The sequence below is a fragment of the Neltuma alba genome, unplaced genomic scaffold, assembly GCF_004799145.2.
Source record: "Neltuma alba isolate B1F8T4 unplaced genomic scaffold, ASM479914v2 tig00013707_pilon, whole genome shotgun sequence".
Classification (NCBI taxonomy): domain Eukaryota; kingdom Viridiplantae; phylum Streptophyta; class Magnoliopsida; order Fabales; family Fabaceae; genus Neltuma; species Neltuma alba.
In genome coordinates, this window is record NW_021637867.1 from 1749 (window position 1) to 20724 (window position 18976).

Sequence of the window (18976 nt, forward strand, 5' to 3'; positions counted from 1 at the left end):
AGAGCAGAGGAGTCAGAGATAGATGTTGGGGTTAGCATAACATTACGACGTGATGCTTCACAGAGGACTTCAGAGAACGCCTCACGAGTGCTAGGTAGTGATGCACGGCTGAGAATACGGCTGCGAAGGTCATCAAAGTCAGGATTCAAGCCGGTGAGAAACTGAAACACACGTTCTTTCTCAACAGTGTTTTTGTGTCGTGCAGCGTCAGCGGATGACGTCCATTCTTCCTCGGTGATCATATCCAATTCTTGCCATAATCCGACAAGCTCCAACCAGTAATCGGTGACGCTGCGAGACCCTTGTTTGATGTTCCAGATTCTAGTCTTGAGATCATAGAGCTGCGCGAGGTCCTCACCATCAGAGTAGGATTCACGAACAGCATCCCATATCTCTTTGGCAGTCGGCAAGTACAAAAACTCCGTTTAAGTGTAGGTGACATTGCATTAATCAACCAGGAGCAAACGAGTGAATTATCCGTGAGCCATCGCTGCATCTCCGAGGACTTGGGATCACTGGGTGCGGTCGACTCTCCTGTGATCAACCCGAGCCTTCCGCGGCCTCCAATAGCCAACCGCATTGCTTGAGCCCACTCTCTATAATTGCTGCCGGTGAGTTTTTCCGACACAAGGGTAATGGAGGAGGCATCGAAACTGACCGTAGACGCTGAGGAATTACTGGTCGAGATAGAGTTGTGCGTAGGCGATCCACCAGGGGGGTCCATCGTGGTCAGACGTTGCCTGGGGTTCGACCCAGCTTGTACGTCCTCCGATGTAGAGGAGGAATGAGAGGAACCTGCCGGACTCGACGATGGATGGACGTCGGCCGGCTCTAATACCATGAAGACGTGGTATACAGAGTAATATTGATCTGTTATTCAGAGTGCACTGTACATCGGATATATATAAGGAAAAGAGATAGACTGAGATAGACGGAGATTACAGAGGATCACGCAATTAATCTAGGAGTAATTTAAATTTAAATCTGATCTCCTAATCTGCTTAGGATCGTGGGAGTAGATATACACTAAATATTAAATATTATAGTATTAACTACATTGATATGTATATAATTTTGAATCTTTAGCTTGTTTCTGTGCTGATTTCTTGTCTGACAATTATAAAATATGGAAACATCCATTGATCACTTACTTCAGTCTTCACCTAAATTTATTCTGTAGTGGAAGTATGGAACTTAAAATACTACTGCTTTCATTTTTTGTTATGCTTCATCTGACGTTACTCCAATAATTTCATGCGCTGCCTGGAAGTGCTATACGTTTAATTTTCTTGTGTACAGGAAATGAGGTGGAATGTGAGCAGCTTGTATGGGTTCCTAAACGGGCAGGTCAGAGTGTACCTTTTAACACATATGTCTGGCGAAGAGGAACAATTCCTATCTGGTGGGGTGCAGAGCTAAAACTGACCGCTGCAGAAGCTGAAATTTATGTTTCAAATTGTGATCCTTACCGAGGAACGGTGCAGTACTATCAAAGATTGAGCAAGAGATATGATACTCGGAACCTACATATAGCTGCTAGTGAGAATCCCAGGCGAAAGGCTTTGGTTCCCATTGTATGCATTAACTTGCTTCGCTATGGGGAAGGAAAGTCAGAATCCATTTTGGTTCAGCATTTCGAGGAGTCTGTAAACTATGTTAGATCAACTGGAAAACTTCCTTATACACGGGTTCATTTGATAAATTATGACTGGCATGCTAGTATAAAATTAAAAGGTGAACAGCTGACAATTGAAGGGTTATGGAAACTTTTGAAAGCACCTACTGTATCTATTGGAATTTCTGAAGGGGATTATTTGCCTTCTCGACAACGAATTGACGATTGCAGAGGTGAAGTCATCTGCAATGACAATTTTGATGGGGCATTCTGTTTGAGAACACATCAAAATGGGGTAATTCGTTTTAACTGTGCTGATTCCTTGGATAGGACCAATGCTGCTAGTTTTTTTGGTTGTCTCCAAGTCTTTATGGAGCAATGTAGACGACTTGGAATCTTACTAGATAGTGATCTGGCATTTGGTTATCAGTCAATGAATAATTATGGTGGATATACTTCTCCTCTGCCTCCTGGCTGGGAAAAGCGTTCTGATGCTGTTACTGGAAAGACATATTATATTGACCATAATACTAGAACCACGACATGGATGCATCCATGCCCTGATAAGCCTTGGAAGAGATTTGACATGACGTTTGAGGATTTCAAGAGATCAACAATTCTGTCTCCAGTGTCTCAATTAGCTGATCTTTTCCTGCTTGCTGGGGATATTCACGCAACTATTTATACTGGGTCTAAAGCAATGCACAGCCAAATTCTTAGCATATTTAATGAAGATACAGGAAAGTTTAAACAGTTTTCTGCAGCACAGAATATGAAAATCACTTTGCAGAGAAGATATAAGAATGCTGTTGTGGATAGTTCTCGTCAAAAGCAATTAGAAATGTTTCTTGGAACGAGGCTTTTCAAGCATCTTCCATCAATTTCACTTCAACCTTTGCATGTATGTTACTTGCAATGAAAGCTCCAGTAGGTTCTGAAATATGCTTGCAGTTTGAAATAGCCTTCATCTGAAGGGAAAAATAAAAGTAATTTGGTGATGGAGAACCAAGCACCGCAAGTCCTATAGAAGCAACTTGGCTACAAAAAAAAGTATTAGTCTTAGGAAACAAGGGTGACAAACTATTATTCTTAGGAAACATGAAGTGCATAATAATATGAAGGGTGGAATAACGATGCCCAAAGTTGGTAGATTTTAAGATATTGATTTGAATTACTTCGTAATTGATTCTGTTATATAGTTATGTAAACACGGCAAAACAGGTACAGACGAGATCTATTGCTGTATTTAACAATTTGAGACGACAATTTAGAGATAAATTCTTGCAAAGTTGTGCTTGTAGGATAGTGATCTTTAAATTTACAGTGTAGCAACCATATGTGTAAAATCTCTTTATTTTTGTGAATGATGATGCAATGATGCATAGGAGAATGGCGTTTGGAATTATCCAAATTTCCTTGATCTTAATCCAAACTGAACCCCCCCCCCCCCCGGGTGGCCTTTAGGGATCTCTTATCTATTACCCTCATATTCATATTCCACTACCACTGACTGTGGAAATTACAATACTGTTTGCACAATAAAACTTTCTGTTGTTGACATTTTTAACTCCTATGCTTTCAATAAAGAATAGTCATCAAATAACGAAGATATCTAATCGTCACAGGTACCCTCTCGACCATCTGGTTTCCTTCTCAAGCCTGTTGCAAACTTATTTCCCAGTTCTGGAGGTGAAGCTAGTCTTTTGAGCTTCAAGAGCAAAGATCTGGTCTGGGTATGCTTAATTATTTCTTTTTCTTCTGAAGGGAACTTGATGCATAAATTGTGGCTGTAGCTGTTCTCTTATATTTCAATTCTTCCATAATTTTCATATAAGCTTTCTCAATTTCATTCACTTAGAATCTCTCCTTTTATGTTTCTCAGATTTGCACACAGCCTGCTGATGTTGTTGAAGTTTTTATCTATCTTGGTGAGCCTTGCCATGTTTGTCAGCTTCTTCTTACAATATCCCATGGTGCAGATGATTCAACATTTCCATCAACTCTTGATGTAAGGACAGGGCGTTATTTGGATGGGCTTAACCTAGTCCTCGAGGTCTCTGTTTTTCCTTCTTTACATCATCACTTTTGGAATTCATTGATGAGTTTGATATTACTGCAGGATGAGATGGCTAGCTTATTGAAGCAGATGAGGGCATTCACATTCATTTTAGTGATCTATATGATTGTAGACTCTACATAATTTATGTAAATTTTTATCTTCTTAAATATAAAATAGAAAGCTTATAATTCAAGATCTGTTTGAACATTAGTGGGAACCTAGAGTAGCTTCAAATTTTATAATGTCATCAAGAGAAAAACTTCAATTGACTGTGCAAAAGTTTGAGATTGAGATGTTTTAGCTATACTAAGTTTTGCAACTCGTGGCCTGTTTCTTATTGGACTACTAGCTTGTTATGTATATGGTTGCAGGTAATTTCTTGTGTCTGTTATTGAACTAACTTGAATTCTGATTTCTGGTCTCATCTGGCATCTATGGGCAGGGTGCTTCTATTCCACAGTGTGCAAATGGGACAAATATAGTAATACCCCTACCTGGGGCAATTAGTGCAGAAGATATGGCTATAACTGGGGCAGGTTCTCGCTTAAGTGCTCAAGAAATGTTGTCCTTGTCACTGTATGATTTTGAGGAAGTTGAAGGAGAGCTAGACTTCCTAACTCGTGTAGTGGCGCTTACCTTTTATCCTGCTGTTTCAGGAAGGAGTAACTTGACTCTTGGTGAGGTAGAGACATCAGAACTATTTCTCACACGATATAAATTTCTGGATGGATATAAAAAATGCGACCTTGAATGTTGTTCATACAAAATTCATCCAAGTATATTGATTATCAAATCCATGGTGGAATGCTCTAATTGCATCTGCACATCTTTGGGCATATCTCAATGGGTTTAGGTGCAAATTTGAAGTTTACACTAAGAAGCATTGTCTGCCTGAAAGTTTATTGGGTGCAAATATGCTGTGGAAGATTAAAATCGTAGCAGTTTTGAGACAAATTTGTACCTTAAGCCTATCTCAATTGTCTTAGTAATATATTATTTCTGTAGTCTTATTATTCAGGGAGGATTATAAATTTTGTTTTTTACACTTTTATTCTCTTTTTACTGATTTACTCTGGCTATAGATTGAGATCCTTGGAGTTACACTTCCTTGGAGGGGCATGCTTACTGATGAAGGCCCTGGTAGAAGATTAGTTGAGCATGTCAAGAAGTTTCAAAAGGAGAGCAATCCCTTTTTATCAGGCTCAGATAGGAATCCATATAATTCTTCATCCCCGAAAAAGTTGTCACAACCTGTGCAAAGAAGCACTTCTGCAGATCCTTTCATTGACCTTCTGACTGGGGAGGACCCACTTGCACACCCACTAGCTCAACCTGGTACTGAAAATGTTGTCCATAATGAAAGCGATGCACTTGATTTCTTGGATCAAGCAGTTGTTGAATATCAGAGTGTGAAAAGTGATAACAACATCTCTGCAGTTAAAGATGCAAGTTCAGATCCCGGTGCTGAGCAATATCTAAGTTGCCTGAAATCTCTTACAGGACCGAGTTTGGTATGTTGTTATACCCTTAACATTGATTGGAACAATTGTTAATTTTATTGTTTTACCCATACAGAATAACAATCTAAATTTTGCTCTTCTTTTTCTGCTTGTTTTCTCTATTACTGGTTTCGGCTTTCTTAACTAGTTTGGCTGCTTGTTTCATGTGTGTGAGTCATCAATATATTATATATTTCTGTCAGTTTTTTTCCCCATGCTACTTAAATTGGACCGTTACATCATTCTTTAGCTTTTTTTACTTCAGTTATAAGTACATCCTTTGGACCCCCAATTTCTCTGCGCACTAATTAAAGCGGACACTTTCTCTATAGGGAAGCTAAAAGAAAATATTTATAATTTGTTATATAGGTTATTAACTTCCTTTCACAATATATTTAATGGAAACCACACGCACAATTTTACAGCAGCATGCCTGTGTGGAATAAGTTGTTAGTTTAGTTTTTTTTTTTTCCCTCGTTTTTTTTTTTTTAATGTTGGGTGTCCCCTTTGAGTTTGGACTTTGGGGAACTTCAAAATTGATTTGATTTAGAAGGCTAGGAGGCCAAAACTTTATGATGATGTGCATTTATGTAGTCAATTGGTGTATTGGGTGTTGGAACCCATGCTCGTAATTTCGTTGGTGCCATGCTACTCGCCTACTCCTTCCAATTTTATATGTAAGAGTTAATTAAGGAGTTTGTTTTTGCCCTAAGTCTCCCATATTTATTATTTTTTGTCCAAATTGCCCTCTTGATTGAACACTTTGGTGGATGAAAGTTTCTAGTATAAATGATTAAAAGGAAGGGTATCTCATAGAAATTAACGCACATTTTTTACAAATAACTAATTTAACTTGTTTTCTTAATCTACATGGATTAGCTATCTAATTTCTACATTTAAGACTAGGGGGAGTACGTCTTACCATAAATAAGGAATAGGTTAGTGTTGTCTTTTGAGATCTGTCCATCGCTATTAATGTGCTGAGGAATAATGAGCTTAATTGCTTGGATGAGGTTCATCTTCCTCTCTTTTGTTTCTCTTTCATCATTCCGTACTTTGTCTCTTTACTTATGATTCTCATTTTTAATAAAAATAGAGAACATCTATCTGACAAGTGTGACAAATATTCACCTTGAATCAATAATTTAGCAGACAGCATTTAAAGGAGATGCAATTCATTGCCTGTTTAATTTTTGTAGGGGAGAAAACTAAACTTCATAGAAGCCATGAAACTTGAAATTGAACGCATGCAGCTGAACATTTCTGCTGCTGAAAGGGATAGAGCCCTACTGTCTGTTGGGTTGGATCCTGCAACAATAAATCCAAATACACTACTTGATGAAGCATACATGGGAAGATTATCTAGAGCTGCAAACACTCTTGCGCTACTTGGAGAAGCTTCACTCGAAGATAAGCTAATTGCTTCTATTGGTCTGGAAAGTATTGATGATCATGCTATAGATTTTTGGAATATTACCAGAATTGGGGAATCCTGTTTAGGTGGCAAGTGTGAGGTGCGCACTGAATGTAAAAAAACCGATGTTATGTCATCTGGTGGACATTCAGAACCGACGTTCCTGTGTTCTCAATGTGAAAGAATGGTTTGCAGAGTTTGCTGCGCTGGGAGAGGGGCACTCCTGCTTGCTGGGCATAATTCACCAGAGATCATAAATTTTAATAACGCATCCAGCCAGGGCGGATCAAACTATGGCTGCCAAGTTGACGTCCCTCTCAATCGTGTATTAACACTTGATGGTACAATTTGTAAACGATGCTGCCAGGGTATTGTGCTTGATGCACTGATGTTGGACTATGTTAGGGTTTTGATTAGCTTGCGAAGAGGTGCTCGTGTGGAAAAGGCAGCTTACAATGCTTTGAAGCAAATTATTGGATCATCACCTTCAGATTGTCTTTTGGAAAAAAATCAGTCCATGGACAACCAGTTTTGTGGTGAGGCCATAAAGCAGTTGCTCGATGGACATGAATCCCTTGCTGAATTTCCATTTGCTAGCTTTTTACACCCGGTATCTCGTTTTTGTTCTTTCTTCCATTTTCTTTTCTTTCTTTTCTTCTGTTGTTTTTCTTAATTGGATGCTAATTCTGATTTTGTCCTCTGCACTTTTGCTTTTTCAGTGTCTTCATACACATTGTTTTACTACATGCTTCTGTTTTTAACTAAAATATGTTGAGATGCAAGACATATTACTAGTCTCAGCAGTGATTAGACCAATCAAACACTAATCATGTAAAAGATTTATTCAGTATTGCAAGGCAACTGAGAATTGTCACTTTGTCATAGGGGAAGGAAGATTAATTTGAGAACTTAAGGTTTAAGGTGCCACGCGGTACCTTAAACTCACTAGTTTTCAGAATTTTTTGGTCTTGGTTCCAATTGATAGATGATATTCTAATTAGTAGCTGATGAATACTTAAGGATTGAAGGAGTTTAACTTGTTACAGGTTGAGCAACCATGGGGAATAATTTCACATATTCCAGCAAGATGACTGAAAAAATATGTAGGGTAGATAGCGACAGGCCTGCTATTCAAATTGCTGAAGTTTATGAGGAAAATCAGAGGAAATAAAATATAAATGCTAAGGGATAAACTCCTAAAAAATTGGCTTAAACAATACCTAATAAAGATAAAAGATAACAAATTCTAATCAGCATTATACAGTAACATCCCCCATGCTTCCACTCAAGCTGATGAATTGATGTCCAGCATTTTGATTTCCAGCTTGCTACTGAACTCTTCAAATCTAAACCGTGTGATATGTACCTAAGGTGGAAGAACCAACCCACTTACGCTTCTCGTACTACCCAATGTGAGAGTTAATACCCCATGCTACCAAGCCCCCATCAGTTGGCCACCCACAAAAAGCTAACATGCTAGCAGCTATAGTTCATAACACTTCACCTGGTCTCCTTCTTGTTAGAATCTTTTGTGGATAGCCTTTTACGGAACGCTAAATTCCTTGAGCATCCCATATTACTCATTGTGGGGACTTAGCATCCCATACTACCAAGTCTTTATTTATTAGCAACCTATGGAAAGTTGACGTCCTAGCAGTTGCACTTTATGACACTTGGCTCGTGCCTAATCAGAACCCTCTATAGGTGGCCCTCTGCTCAACCAGAAACAACAAATAATCTAGCACTAATAGCAATTGATAGGTAATTATATAGGTGGGAAAACCAACTTACTCAAATAGCCTATTTAGTGTCTTGTACTAGTCAGTGTGATATTTAATATCCCATACTAACAAGTCTCCATAACCTTGTGATAGCTTTAGTAAGCAAACCTACCACTTGTCTGCTTGCATGCTCATATGCCAGATCTACCAGGCTCTATCCAATCTATCTCCATGTGCTTTGCATGATCATAATGTATGGGATTTTGGCAATCCCATCAGTAGCCATTTTGTTATAGCAATCTTCATTTGTGACCCAACATTAATTTTCAGATCTGTCAATAGCCTCTTAATCCACATTCTTTCACATATGCCTAGTGTTAAAGCTCTATATTCAGCTTCTACACTACTATAAACCATTGCAAATTGTTTCCTGCTCCTCTGTGTGACTAAAGTACCCCACACAAAGGTACAGTATCTTGGAATGGGCCTTTAGTCTTGTAAAGATATGAAATATTATTGTAATTAGTATAGGATATCAGATATGATAGCATAGGATCAGATTAGATATGATACGATATTATCTCCTAATAATGAGCCATTAATGCCTAGGCTCCTCCCTTGTGTATATATCTCCTCATTCTCAATGTGAATAATACAAGAAACATATTTCATATTATTTCCAAATCAATATGGTATCAGAGCAGTCCGTTTAGGAGTAATTTCCCTCTGTTTGAACGTTGCTGCGCCGTACACGTACTGTTCCTACCGTCCAGCTTTGTGCCCATCATTAGGGCTTCTGTATTTGGCCTCTGAACGGAGCACGCGCCGGCCAGGGAGGATCGCACGGCGCCGACCGGCCGATCCCTGAAGTTTCGCGGCCGTCCGAGCAGCGCGTGACCGTCACGCGCCGTCACCCGCGGTGGTACTGTTCACGCGCCGCCGCGTTTTTCGCCGTCCGAGCAGTTCGTCGACTTCGTCTTGCATTTTCCGGCGCATCCCTGGTACTTTTCAGGTCTGGATCTGTCCCCTGTGTGTTGATTCAGAGCTGTTTGGTTACTGTGCCTTGTGAACAGTAACGTTTTCAGACTGGTATTGCTGTTCCTGCCTTCTATAGATTGTAGGAGGTGTTGTTTGGTCCCTGGAGTGATCATTTGTGGCTACTTATTCTTTCCTGTCATTGCTAGACTTATTATCTCTTTTCTATTTATCTCTCATGGGTGATACTAAGTCTACAGTTACCTCTGAGGTGGTTCCCGTAGTCGTTAAGATTACTGAGCACAAATTAAACTGGACGAATTATCTAGATTGGAGTAAAACTATTCGTATCTACTTACGGAGCATTGAGAAGGAGAATCATTTAACTGAAGACCCTCCGACCACAGACACCCGTCAATCGTGGTTAAGGGATGATGCTCGGCTCTTCTTACAGATTCGCAACTCCATTGACAGTGAGATTATTCCTTCTATTTCTCACTGTGAATTTGTTAAGGAACTGATGAATTATTTAGAATTTTTATACTCAGGCAAGGGTAATATTTCTCGTGTTTATGAGGTTTGCAAAGCGTTTTATCGCGCAGAGAAGCAGGATCGCCCTCTCAAGACCTACTTCATGGATTTTAAACGGATGTATGAAGAATTGAATGTTCTTATGCCTCTTAGTACTGATCTGAAGGTCCAACAGGCCCAACGAGAGAACATGGCTATTATGAGTTTTCTCACTGGTCTTCCGCCTGAATATGAAACTGTTCGCTCTCAAATTCTGTCTGGGTCTGAGATTCCTACCCTTCAGGAGGTGTTCTCTCGTCTGATGAGGACTGAGAATCTTTCATCACTGCCTACCACTGCTCCTGTTAGTGCACTAATCAGTCGAGGCCAAAATGATGGTCGTGGAACGACTAACCGTGGGAATTCAAGGCAAGGGGGAGCGACTCCAGAGTCGAGTGGAGTGATATGCTACTACTGCAAAGAACCGGGCCATACGAAGCGTACGTGTCGTAAGCTGCAAAATAAGCAGCAACGTAATAATTCTGCACATGTGGCAACGCTAGCCAAGGACACGGTCACGATTTCCGCTGATGAATATGCCCAATTAAAATCCTCCACATCATCCGTGAGTGCTCCTGCTGCTACAGGTAATCAGGCTACTGCTCTTGTCTCTTCTTCCTCCAAATGGATCATAGATTCTGGTGCTACTGACCACATGACAGGTAACCGCCATCTCTTTTCCACTTATAATTCTTACGCCAATCCTTCAACTATCACTATTGCTAATGGCTCCCATTCCCGAGTAGTTGGATCTGGCACTATTAAACCTACCCCTTCTATTCCCTTGTCATCTGTGCTAGATGTCCCTGACCTTGCATTTAACCTGCTTTCCCCTAGTAAACTTACTCGCCAATTAAACTGCTGGGTCTCACTCTTTCCTGATCATTGCTTGATACAGGATCTTTTGACGAAGAAGATTATTGGTAGGGGCTATGAATCTGGTGGACACTATTTCCTTGACGAGCAGGGTTCGCATGCAGTAGCCTGTACCGGTGGTGTCACTCCCTTTGAAGCACATTGCCGTTTGGGTCACTTGTCTTTGTCTTCTTTAAAAAGGATTTATCCTCATTTTCAATATTTGTCATCTTTAGATTGTGAGTCGTGTCAGTTTGCTAAACATCATCGTCTTCCTTTAGTCTCTCGAGTCAATAAACGGGTTTCATCCCCTTTTGAGTTAGTTCATTCTGATGTTTGGGGTCCATGTCCTACTGTGTCCACTGCTGGTTTCAAATACTTTGTTACGTTTGTTGATGATTATTCCCGTACAACTTGGTTATATTTAATGAAAAATCGTTCCGAATTATTTTCTCATTTTTGTGCCTTTTCTGCTGAGATTAAGAATCAATTTAATTCTTCCATTGGTACCTTACGAAGTGATAACGCCAAAGAATACTTCTCTGCTTCATTCCAGTCCTACATGCTTCAAAACGGCATCCTCCATCAATCCTCTTGTGTTGATACACCAGCTCAAAATGGTGTTGCCGAACGTAAAAATCGTCATCTCCTAGAGGTGGCACGAGCACTTTTGTTTCACATGAAGGTTCCGAAACCTTTCTGGGCTGATGCTGTCTCCACCGCTTGCTTCCTCATTAATCGCATGCCCTCTTCCATCCTTGATGGTGCCATTCCCTACACCACCCTTTTTCCTTCCAAACCTTTGTTTCCCATTGATCCTAGGATTTTCGGGTGCGTTTGCTTTGTCCGAGATGTGCGACCCTCTGTCTCTAAATTAGATCCAAAGTCTCTTAAGTGTGTCTTCCTTGGTTACTCTCGGGTTCAAAAGGGCTACCGATGTTTCTCTCCTACTCTTAATCGTTATCTTGTTTCTGCAGATGTCACCTTTCAAGAATCCGTTCCCTATTTTTCTCCTTCCACTTCTCCTGTACCTCCTCCCTCTGCGGAAGAGGATGATCTTCTAGTATACCCTGTTGTCCCACTGTCAACTCCACCACCTCCGGTTCTGGCTCCTGCTCAGCCTCCTGCACGACCACCCGTGTCTCATGTTTACACAAGACGTTCAAAGGAAACCCTTGTTACTGCACCAGGTTCTGCCCCTCCACTATCTGCTTCGTCATCAGATCCTGAGTTGAGTATCTTGCATCCTGAGCCGACACCTATCTCCCACTCCGAGACACCTCCGGTTCCTGAACCAGACCCTTCCCTTGACTTGCCCATTGCTCTTCGCAAAGGTACACGTACTTGCACCCATCCTATTTCTTCATTTGTTTCATATAACCACCTCTCCCCTATTTCTCGTGCCTTTGTCTCTTCCTTAGATTCTGTCTCCGTGCCTAAGACCCTTCATGAAGCTTTGGCCCACCCGGGTTGGCGTGCAGCTATGGAGGAGGAGATGGCGGCCCTTGACCAGGCTGGCACTTGGACTTTAGTTGACTTACCAGCAGGGAAGAAGGCTATTGGGTGTAAATGGGTCTTAACCCCTAAAACCCGTGCTGATGGTTCTCTTGATCGCCTTAAAGCACGCTTGGTTGCTAAAGGCTACGCTCAAACCTATGGTATAGATTATTCTGAGACTTTCTCCCCTGTCGCAAAACTTTCCTCTGTTCGTCTCTTTATTTCTCTGGCAGCAACTTATGGCTGGGATCTCCATCAGTTGGATATCAAAAATGCCTTCTTGCATGGTGATCTTCTTGAGGAAGTTTACATGGAGCAACCGCCAGGCTTTGTTGCTCAGGGGGAGCGTGGGAAAGTATGTCATCTCAAGAGATCCTTATATGGCCTGAAACAGAGTCCCCGGGCATGGTTCGACAGGTTTAGTACTGTTGTGCAGAAGTTTGGCATGTGTCAAAGCAAGTGTGATCACTCTGTGTTCTATCAGAGAACAGACATCGGCATGATTCTATTAGTTGTGTATGTGGATGATATTGTGATTACAGGGAGTAATTCCTCAGGGATCTCATCACTCAAATCCTTTCTTAACTCTCACTTTCAAACAAAAGATCTGGGTCCATTGAAGTACTTCCTCGGAATTGAGGTCTTGAGGAGTAAGAAAGGCATACTATTGACACAGAGGAAGTATGTCCTCGATCTGTTAAAGGAAACAGGGAAGCTGGGGGCTGCACCAAACAGTTTTCCTATGGTTTATAATCCATTGCTTGATGCTGATGGGAGCATACCAGTTGAGAATCCCATTGATGCTGCTAAGAGCAAACCGTTTGAGAATCCGGAAAGGTATCGCAGATTGATTGGAAAATTGAATTATCTGACTGTGACCCGTCCTGATATTACCTATCCAGTCAGTGTACTTAGCCAGTTTATGGTCTCACCTACTATCAGACAATGGGAAGCCTTAGAACATGTACTTCATTACTTGAAAGGTTCCCCAGGTCGCGGGATATTATACAGAAATCATGGTCACACAGATATTGAGTGCTTTTGTGATGCTGATCATGGTGGTTCAAAAGCCACTAGAAGATCCACTACAGGATATTGCGTCTTTGTAGGAGGAAACTTGGTATCCTGGAGGAGCAAGAAGCAAAATGTGGTGTCACGGTCAAGTGCAGAGGCAGAATATAGAGCTATGGCACAATCTGTGTGTGAGATAGTCTGGATATATCAATTATTGAAGGAGGTTGGTCTTAAAACCTCATTACCAGCAAAACTATGGTGTGACAATAAAGCAGCTTTACACATAGCATCTAATTCGGTGTTCCATGAACGCACAAAACACATCGAGATTGACTGTCATTTTGTTCGGGATAAGCTCAAGGAAAACTTCATTTCAACAGGACATGTGAAATCCAGTGATCAGCTGGGTGACCTCCTTACTAAAGCTTTAAATGGGGTTCGGGTTAACTATCTTTGTAACAAGTTGGGCATGATTGACATTTATGCTCCAACTTGAGGGGGAGTGTAAAGATATGAAATATTATTGTAATTAGTATAGGATATCAGATATGATAGCATAGGATCAGATTAGATATGATACGATATTATCTCCTAATAATGAGCCATTAATGCCTAGGCTCCTCCCTTGTGTATATATCTCCTCATTCTCAATGTGAATAATACAAGAAACATATTTCATATTATTTCCAAATCAATAAGTCTATTACAAAGCAAGCCTAATCTGCATTAGCATATACTTCAATATCTCTGGATCCACTTTTTTCAAAAGAACGCCATCAAAAGATCTTGAGAATTTTGAAAACTGCTTCCATATATTCTTCCTATGGCTTACTCATGAAATGAGCTACTACATTGACACAGTTTATATCTACTCGTGTGTGAGATAGGTATATTAGTTCTCCCACAAGTTTTTTCCATCTCCGTAATGGCTTGAATAGCGTGAGCTCTTAGTTTCATTAGTGGGGCAAAGAGGAACCCCTTCTCTCCTTTTTGCAGTCTTTACATTATATGATTTCTTTAGTTTCTTTATATTATTTACTAACTCTACAATAGCAGGTTGAAACAGCAATAGATTCTGCACCTTCATTGTCATTGCTTGCGCCATTTGATTTTGGTTCTCAATATTGGAAAGCACCACCTAGTGCCTCGTCTGTTGAATTTGCGATTGTTCTTGGTGACCTTTCTGATGTTAATGGGGTTATATTAATTGTCAGTCCATGTGGCTACTCCTTGGTTGATCCTCCAATTGTAAGTCCACATTATCCATGTGTTCTAGTATTTTTTTTAATTGTTTATTGAATTAATAAGTAAAATCTGGAAGCATTATGTTGGTGCAGGTGCAAATCTGGGCAAGTAATAAAATACACAAGGAGGAAAGATCGTTTATGGGGAAATGGGATGTCCACTCTCTGATCAAGAATTCCGCAGCATTTAGTGGGATAGAAAAGTCAGGAAGAGAACATAAAGTGCCTAGACATATAACTTTTGCTTTCAAAAAGTCAGTTCGTTGTCGAATAATTTGGATAACATTCAGCCTTCAGCAACCCGGCTCAAGTTCATGTAATCTTGAAAATGAAATTAATCTGTTGGCTCTAGAGGAGAACCCCTTTGCCAAAGTAACTCGACGAGCCTCTTTTGGAGGATTTGATGGAAGTGAACCTTGCCTTCATGCCAAGACGATTTTAGTAGTTGGAAGCCCTGTTAGGAAGGAATTTGATATTCAGTCACAGCAAAGCACTGATCAGTTGAACCTGAGGACATGGTTAGAGAGATCTCCACAATTAAATAGATTCAAGGTATGCCATATTAATTTGTCCTTAACCCGTTGTGGAAACCAGTTTGTTTTTAGAGTTTGTTCCAATATTTCATTCATCTCAAATATTTCAGTGATGAAACTTTTGTTTAGGTTCCAGTTGAGGCTGAGAGGTTATTGCACAATGATCTAGTTTTAGAGCTGTATCTGTCCCCTGTTTCGCCCTTGCTTGCTGGATTTCGCCTTGATGCTTATAATGTAATAAAGCCACGGGTTACTCATTCACCCACTTCAAATTTTCATGGCCAAAATTTTCTGGCCCTTGTGGATGATAGATACATCTCCCCAGCTGTGTTGCATATACAAGTATCTGTTCTCCAGGTACTTAGTAGATTAACTTATACTGCTTTATGTGTTCCGCTGGTCTCTGTATATCCACAGAAGTCCTATCAAGTGCTGTGTTTTTCAAAACTTCTGATTTTGTTCATTTTATTTCTTCCCCTGATCATAATTCTTAGAACCTTCTTCACGTGGTATATAATGATTTATTTTGTATTAAAAATTATGATTTATTTGTGACTACTGCTCTTGCTCTTCTGTATCTACTCTGGAGCATGCTGTACTTGGGTATGTTGACTGAAGCTATGTGAAAGATTGCATGTACTTGCCATGTTGTTGTGGAGAATGTCAAAAAAAGAAAAAAACTGTTTCTTATTCAGAATGACAGGTCACATCGGAATATATACACCCAGTGAGGGACAAGAGAATAAAAGATCATAAAACCTAATAATGTCTAATAATAACTAATAAATGCTAAAATAACAGCTATAAAATGAATGATGAATATTTCCACACTTGCCTTCGAGTTGGATCATAGATATTGATCATGTCCAGCTTGTTTATGCATTCATCAAAATAGGTCAGGCATGCTACTTCGCTTTCAATCTCTTCCTTGACGAAGTGCCTATCTATTTCAACATGTTTTGTTTTATCATGCTGAGCTGGATTCTGTTACACCACCAAGATTTCCTATTTTTAGGTCCAAGACATTTTTATTCGCCTAAAATTGCTATAACAACCTGCCTAACCCTCTAAGCCATCTCATCCCCCATGCTGTCAGCACTTCTGAGTCGTGACCCTCTCAATCACCTTCCTCTAGTAGTTCTCTCTTGAAAGTTTTTTTTACTCTTAACAAGCAGATCAAGGCCCAAGACCCTACGCTATAGAGTCCAATTCTTCAAGGAATGCCTTATCAAACTTTATAGAGTCTTCTATAGGAAATTCTTACGAGGAGAATGATACTTACGTCCCAAAAGATCAATTTAATGACAGTTAGGTCTCAAAATAGTTTGTTGATAGGTAAACTACAAATATTTATTCAGTTGGAAATATGGACATGTTAGTTGCAAATTACTGAGAGTAATCTTGGAGACTTAAATGCTTGATTTGCAATTAACACTCCCATATTTGCATTGTCTGAATCTATATTTGCAACTTATTTTCAACAAAATCTTTTGAAACCTAAATTTAATTCATGGAACCTAAGTTTCATTCTCTTGCTGAAAAGAAGTCAATTTACGACCTTGAGGATCTACTATTGTGTGTGAGTAAATGCTCCTCCTGCTTTTTAAAACAAGGGTCAACAATCTTAAAATTATGTGAGTTCTTGCATATGGCCCTGCATCTTTGGCAATATGACCATGAAGTTCCCGGCCAATGAAAATTTTTATTCCATGTGGAATTCCTTGAACCAGTTCTTCCAAATCTTGTCCTTGCTTTTGTCCCTGCTTGAGGCGCATAGGTACTTGTGATATTAATAGTATCACTCACAACAATCATTCTTAAGAATGAGATCTTATCCTCAATTCTTTTTGTTTTCACCATATTCTTCTTCCAATTCTTCTCAAAAATAATACCAACTTCATTCTTTGTTTTGATTTCCCCTATGTACCAAAGTTTAACTTGCATAGTCAAGCTCCATAGCCTTTAATCCAACCCACTTAATTTCTTGAAGGCACATTATGTTAATTTTTCCTCACATAAATCCTTCCACTGCCTCCATTGATATACTCATTGAAGGCCCAATTTTTCAGCTACCAAGCCTGCTCCTAGGCTAATTTCCTTACCGACTTTCGTCCAAATAAATGTAGGAACCCTTACTCATTACGCATTACACTTGGGTGCTAATGGAGCAGCCCTAGGTCATTCAACATATAGTGTGTTACTTCTAGGTAACAACTTAGCATTAGCTCAATAGCGTCTTTGATCCATGCCAAATGGGATTCAATAGAGTTTTACTTGGCTATCAAGAGGCATCTTTTGTCTGTCAAGTGACGAATGATGTTTTCTCTGTCTTCCCCTGGGCCCCAACAGTTATATTTATTAATCATAAAGGATGCAAAATTGCTTATTTTCTCGGGATTCTTAGTTTTTATGACCTTTTCTAAGATATGCTACTAGATGCGTTTTGAGCATGACCTACAGTTAGTATTATGTATCTGTAATGTTTTTCTCACTTCGTGGTGTGCATTGGACCATTTGGCTGTTTTTCCTGTTAGCAAGGGTTTCAGGGTTATGTTGTGAAGAAGTGGGTATGACGTTTATACATCAGTGCAAGTTTTTTTTTTTTTAAAGTATTTTAAAAAAAACTTGAGAGCCTGAGAGGTTGCACTAATTGAATTATTCCCTTTATTTGATACTATGTACCACTATCTATTTCAGTAGCAAATGTATGGGTTTTGCCACTTTTTGAAGATCTGATGGTGAGATTGATTGCAGGATTACCATGGTATGGTAACCATCGCTGAGTACCGGTTACCAGAGGCCAGGGCTGGAACACCAATGTACTTCGATTTCCCTAGTCACATACAAACTCGCAGAATTTTATTCAAACTTGTTGGAGATGTTGCCGCTTTTACAGATGACCCCTCCGAACAAGATGATTTTGGTACTAGTTCTCCATTGGCAGCAGGACTATCTCTGGCCAATAGAATTAAATTATATTACTATGCGGATCCATATGAGCTCGGGAAATGGGCTAGCCTCTCGGCAGTTTGATTCCTATGCAGCGTAGTTTTTGCTCGAAATTAATTGCTCGTGCAGCCATATTCACAATTTGTTGTATTAATGAATGTAGTTATATTTACTTATGAAATGTCGTGTTGGAAAAATTAATTGCTTTATGCGTTGTCAATGTTATCTCTCGCAATTTTTGGTGGTTAGGTGAGGTGAGAATTTGGACAGAGGTCCTAAGTACAGATACCTTAGCCCCGGTCTGTTTTATGTCAGTGGGACCAATAGCCGTTCGCAAGGGCCAACTTGATCCTCTTCCCCAGATGAGGAAACCTAGGAGAGCCACTGTACGATCCATACTAGATCTAACCAACTGTTCATCCTACCTCCTCTACATTCTTGACAGCCCATCTTTGTCTCAGTAGAGTCTTTCAGTAGCATGTTTCCTCAGACTCTTTTTGCCTTCACTGATCATGAGATGTTTATAATTTTGAGAGCATCTGCTAGGTTGTGATCTTTACATTTATAATTGGAGTGTCTAGAAATAGGCCAGGCAACCTATCAAGGCCTATGTTTTGGCCTATTTAAATACAAGAGCAGGTTCAAGCTTGTTTATGTTATCAAGTCTGGTCCAGGCTCGCTGACAGGCGTAAGCCTGTGAGGCAGCCTGGGCATATTTTGTTTTTTTTTTTTTGTGTTACAATTATAGATTTGACATAACCTATCTAAAGTATTGAAGTTTAACCTGGGCGCCGCTGCTCCTCCTCTTGGCTTCTTCCATTCTTAGTTTCACACGTTGCTCACACACTTCGCAAAATCGCATCGCACACGGCACATACACTTCGCAGAATCGTGCACGCACAGTCTTCGGGTTGGCTTCTTCCATTTTTTGATTTGTCCGTTTATCACTCATACTCTGCCTATTGCTTCTTCCATTTCATTCTTTGCTGTCTGTTTTTCGTGACTGTGCTCTACCTCTTTGATTCTTCTGT

The 18976-nt window shown here is 40.0% G+C and overlaps 1 protein-coding gene across 1 annotated transcript; it reads left to right on the forward strand.

The window, feature by feature from the left end:
* Nucleotides 1-1253: 1253 nt before the first annotated feature.
* Nucleotides 1254-18165, forward strand: LOC114738896 (probable phosphoinositide phosphatase SAC9; the record flags this gene model as incomplete). The annotated part of the gene is made up of 10 exons (XM_028926957.1): nucleotides 1254-2516; nucleotides 3241-3348; nucleotides 3498-3668; nucleotides 4117-4356; nucleotides 4757-5185; nucleotides 6373-7197; nucleotides 14276-14467; nucleotides 14557-15015; nucleotides 15126-15353; nucleotides 17751-18165. Coding segments are annotated over 10 exons (4194 nt in total), but the record flags the coding sequence as incomplete, so codon positions are not given.
* Nucleotides 18166-18976: the final 811 nt, after the last annotated feature.